This window comes from Salvelinus fontinalis, chromosome 3, assembly GCF_029448725.1.
Source record: "Salvelinus fontinalis isolate EN_2023a chromosome 3, ASM2944872v1, whole genome shotgun sequence".
Classification (NCBI taxonomy): domain Eukaryota; kingdom Metazoa; phylum Chordata; class Actinopteri; order Salmoniformes; family Salmonidae; genus Salvelinus; species Salvelinus fontinalis.
In genome coordinates this window covers 52,330,758-52,335,615 of record NC_074667.1, presented here as the reverse complement: position 1 = coordinate 52,335,615, position 4,858 = coordinate 52,330,758, and the positions used below count along the sequence as shown (strand labels likewise).

The 4,858-nt window shown below is 41.8% G+C and overlaps 1 protein-coding gene across 1 annotated transcript; it reads right to left on the bottom strand.

Annotated features, from left to right (window-relative positions):
• On the bottom strand, positions 1–2,838 carry LOC129851096 (bcl-2-like protein 1). Its single transcript, XM_055917329.1, has 3 exons — positions 2,686–2,838; positions 1,315–1,986; positions 1–1,075 (listed from the first exon to the last, which is right to left on the bottom strand). The coding sequence occupies exons 2-3, from the start codon at positions 1,828–1,830 to the stop codon at positions 932–934; spliced, it is 660 nt and encodes a 219-aa protein (XP_055773304.1). The 5' UTR covers positions 1,831–1,986; positions 2,686–2,838; the 3' UTR covers positions 1–931.
• Positions 2,839–4,858: the final 2,020 nt, after the last annotated feature.

Sequence of the window (4,858 nt, the reverse complement as noted above, 5' to 3'; positions counted from 1 at the left end):
TTAAAACATAAATGTTTTATTATTTAGTGCATGCCTGAAACTCCAGTACAGCAAGGAAAGAACATAACATTTTAGAGCAATTGTCACATTGAAACTGAGGTTTCAGTTAAAGGCCCAATGCAGTAAAAAACATGATATAGCTGTGTTTTATATATATATATTTCCACTAAGAGGTTGGTAGAATACTGTGAAAATTATGATAATGCCCTTTTAGCGAGAGCGGTTTCCCCCTCCCTACTAAGACCACAACCAGAGTCCTAGCTGAAATTCTCTTGCTAAGGGAGTTTACTTTTTTTATTATTACCATTTCGATTGAAAGCAATCACAGTAAGGTACTTAATTGTTACCCCAAAATTATTTGATATGAAGACAAAAACAGCAGCATTGGGCCGTTCACACAAAATAAAAAACAATATTCTAAAATCTTCAATGTAATTGGTCAAATGTCAATTTGGAAAGAATGTATGTAGTTGGTACTAGGGTATAAAGGGTAACACACAAACCTAAAAATACATAAACAATCTCCTATGTCCTCCTACACCAGCTGTAGTTTTCCCATTCACGCTTAGCTTCAGGTCCATTTAAAGCACCTCCAGTCTCGAACGCAACACCCTCTATCCAAGTTAAAAAAATAAAACCAATAATTATAAAAGTAAGAAAATAATGTCATAAAATGTTATTTTACGTATTACTTTTCAAATGTAAAAACAAATGTTACAGAGCACAGGACAGTAGAGGTGAGTAGTGAGACAGCTCACCAAGCTACATATTCATTGCCCAAAAACTGTTATAGCCAGGGCTAATCATCAGGTTTCTGTCAGTGCACAAGCAGACTGGGCTTATGTAAACATAAACTATAAAGTTGTATTTTTGTTGATTTTGCATTTATATGTGCTGGGGGTAAACTAGATGCGGCTCGTATTACACCACTTCATTGGCGTTTCTTCATGATGAGAGTGCCGACCAGCACTCCTGAAAGCAGAATCACCCCAAATAGCAGCCATTTAATTATGCTCTCCTGGGAACTTCGGACGTCTGCAGCAGCATCTCTGCCAAAGATCTCTGCAAAACAGTCCTTTCAAGGAACAGAGGAAGATTAATACAGTGAACTATGTGTTAGCAGCCCAGCTATTTGCCCCAATACTCCTCTGTAGCTTCTCCCTTTAGTGTAGTCTATCATGGTATTCTCTATTTCTCAGAGAGTGGGTGCAGAAAAGGATGCGCACGCACAATAGTTTTGACAATGAGAATGTATTACTAAATCACATAATTAGGATGTATAATGTGCAGAGTAAAGTATCAGCTCCAACCTACCCATCCTCCTTGGCTCTGGATCCAGGGCTGGATATGGTTGTCCAGGTAGGTGGTCATCCAGTCTGCGATGCGTGTCACCAGTGGGCTCATATCCTTCTCAACACACTCAACACACAAGGCCCCGCCGAAAGCAAACAGACCCACCACGCGACCCCAGTTGACCCCGTCCCTGAACACTTCGTCCATTACACTCTCAAAGCTGTGGTAGGCTGTGGCAGGGGTGATGTGGAGCTGGGAGGAGAGGTCACTGAAGGCACGGGTGTAGCGCAGCTCAAACTCATCCACTGAGTCCCGTAGTGCTGCTTTCACTGGCTCCATGACCCCCTGTGGAGATGAGGGCTTCGCCAAATTGCTTCTGCTGTTCCGGTTGTTCCCCACAGACCCATTTGCAATGGCCTCATCTCCCTCAGTCCGTCCACTTGCACCCTCCAGCCCCAATTGACAACATGAATAATTCCGCTGGGACAGTCTATAGCTTATAAAAAACACCACCAGTTCCCTGTTACTGTAAGACATCTTTTCCACCTTCTATGCACCCTCTTTATCCATTGACTTTTCACTCTATTTGGATCCCCAGGGCTCTTCTGCCATACCTCACACTGTAACTGAGATGTCTGGAATAAAGGCTTGCTGTCTGGCAGTTTCCTCTGGGATGCAACAAGTTATCACACCCTGGAAGAAAAAAAACACACTCACACAAATTCTCTGGTGCAGAAAACATGAAAACACTGGATTCTATTGTTCATTGTTATTAAGAATGGAACTCTGCCCCAGCAGCATCACAATCACCTTGAAATACTGCACTGCTAAACCCAGGTCTGTTGGGTATGGTAGATGTTTTTTTGTTTTGTTTTTTTAGACACATACTGTATGAAACTTATTACGCCATACCATTGGGGCGCCGCTTTGATGTCAGGTAGCAACCTATCGGTCTTGGCTATCTAAAGCTATAACCATCATATTCATTTCCACCGAACAATGTACTTCTTTGGCTATATACAACGAACCAGCTAATATAACTACTATTTTACATTATAGCACGTTTGACAAGAGTGCATAACAAATTGTCAAAATGTGTTTGCTTTTAATGCTGCGCTACTGACATATAAATGGATTTCAAAGCTCAAAAACAAACGTATTGAGATCAAGTTAATATCACCTAGGGTACAAGTGACAAACAAGCAGTAATTTCTTAATACGGTATTCATAAAATAAGTCAACTGTATGTATGTATACGTAACTAGCAAATTAGCATCGCCGCTACCTAGCTACACATGACAGCTGCTTTTACACTCACTATACAAGCTTCCCATCTCCATAGCAATAGTTCCTAAACCAATCCTTTAAAATATCATGGTCTGTCATACTTACAATTTCAAATCAGACTGATGTACCTTTCAATAAATAAGCATCGAGTTTTTTAAAGGTAAATTCAATTTTTGTGCATAAAAGCATTTAAAATAACGACATATTTCAAGCGAATTGGAGCGGCGAAAAGGCCAATAATGCCATTGGCCAGTTTTGTTCACGTAGATCGGATGTTCCGCCTTCTCACAAAATGAATCACCAATCAAAGACACACCGGAAGTTGAGATCGTGTTCAAATTATCGCGGGCAGATTATCCGTGTGTTCAGATATTTATGTCAACGTGTTCCCCCAAAGATTTTGGAGTATAATCTCTAGTATAGAGAGTGGTGCAGCGTCTAATGCACTGCATCTCAGTGCAAGAGATGTCCCTAGTTCAAATCCAGGCTGTATCACATCAGGTTGTGATTGGGAGTCCCATAGGGATGCGCACAATTGGCCTAGGTTTGGCCGGGGTAGGCTTCATTGTAACTAAGAGTGTGTTCTTAAATGACTTGCCTAGTTAAATAAAGGTAAAATATATACAGTACCAGTCAAAAGTTTGGACACACCTACTCATTCAAGGGCTTTTCTTTATTTTTACTATTTTCTACATTGTAGAATAATAGTGAAGACATCAAAACTATGAAATAACACATATGGAATCATGTAGGAACCAAAGTGTTAAACAAATCAAAATATATTTTGGATTCTTCAAAGTAGCCACCCTTTGCCTTCATGACAGTTTTGCACACTCTTGTCATTCTGTCAACCAGCTTCACCTGGAATGCTTTTCAAACAGTCTTGAAGGAGTTCCCACAAATGCGGAGCACTTGTTGGCTGCTTTTCCTTCACTATGCGGTCCAACTCATCCCAAACCATCTCAATTGGGTTGAGGTCAGGGGATTGTGGAGGCCAGGTCATCTGATGCAGCACTCCATCACTCTCCTTCTTTGTCAAATAGCCTTTACACAGTCTGAAGGTGTGTTTTGGGTCATTGTCCTGTTGAAAAACAAATGATAGTCCCAAAAAGCACAACCAGGTGGGATGGCATATCGCTGCAGAATGCTGTGGTAGCCAAGCTAGTTAAGTGTGCCTTGATTTCTAAATAAATCAGTGTTACCAGCAAAGCACCCCCACACATCACACCTCCTCCTCCAAGCTTCTGTAACAGTATAACTTTACGGCGTCCCCTCGCCCCAACACGGGCGCGAACCAGGGACCCTCTGCACACATCAACAACAGTCACCCACGAAGCATCGTTACCCATCGCTCCACAAAAGCCGCGGCCCTTGCAGAGCAAGGGGCAACACTACATCTAGGTTTCAGAGCAAGTGACGTAACTGATTGAAACGCTACTAGCGCGTACCCGCTAACTAGCTAGCCATTTCACATCCGTTACACTTCACGGTGGGAACCACACATGCAGAGATCATCTGTTCACCTACTCTGCGTCTCACATAGACACAGCAGCTGGAGAAAAAAAATCAGAAATTTGGACTCAGACCAAAGGACAGATTTCCACCGGTCCAATGTCCATTGCTTGTGTTTCTTGAACCAAGCAAGTCTCTTCTTACTGGTATCCTTTAGAAGTGGTTTCTTTGCAGCAACTCGACCATGAAGGCCTGATTCATGCAGCCTCCTCTGAACATTTGATGCTGAGATGTGTCTGTTATGAACACTGTGATGTATTTATTTGGGCTGCAATTTCTGAGGCTGGTAACTCTGAGCTTATCCTCTGCAGCAGAGGTAACTCTGGGTCTTTCCTGTGTTGGTCCTCATGAGCGGCCGTTTCATCATAGCGCTTGATTGTTTTTGGGACACCACTTGAAGAAACTTTCAAAGTACTTGACATTTTCCATGTTGACTGACCTTCACGTGTTAAGGTAATGATGGACTGTCATTTCCCTTTGCTTATTTGAGCTGTTCTTGACATAATATGGACTTGGTCTTTTACCAAATAGGGTTAACTTCTGTATACCACCACTACCTCGTCATAACACAACTATTTGGCTCAAACGTAGTAAGGAAAGTAATTCCACAAACTACCTTTTAACAAGGCACACCTGTTAATTGAAATGCATTCCAGGTGACTACCTCATGAAGCTGGTTGAGAGAATGCAAAGAGCGTGCAAAGCTGTCATCAAGGCAAAGGCTGGCTACTTTGAAGAATCGAAAATATATTTTGATTTTTCACTT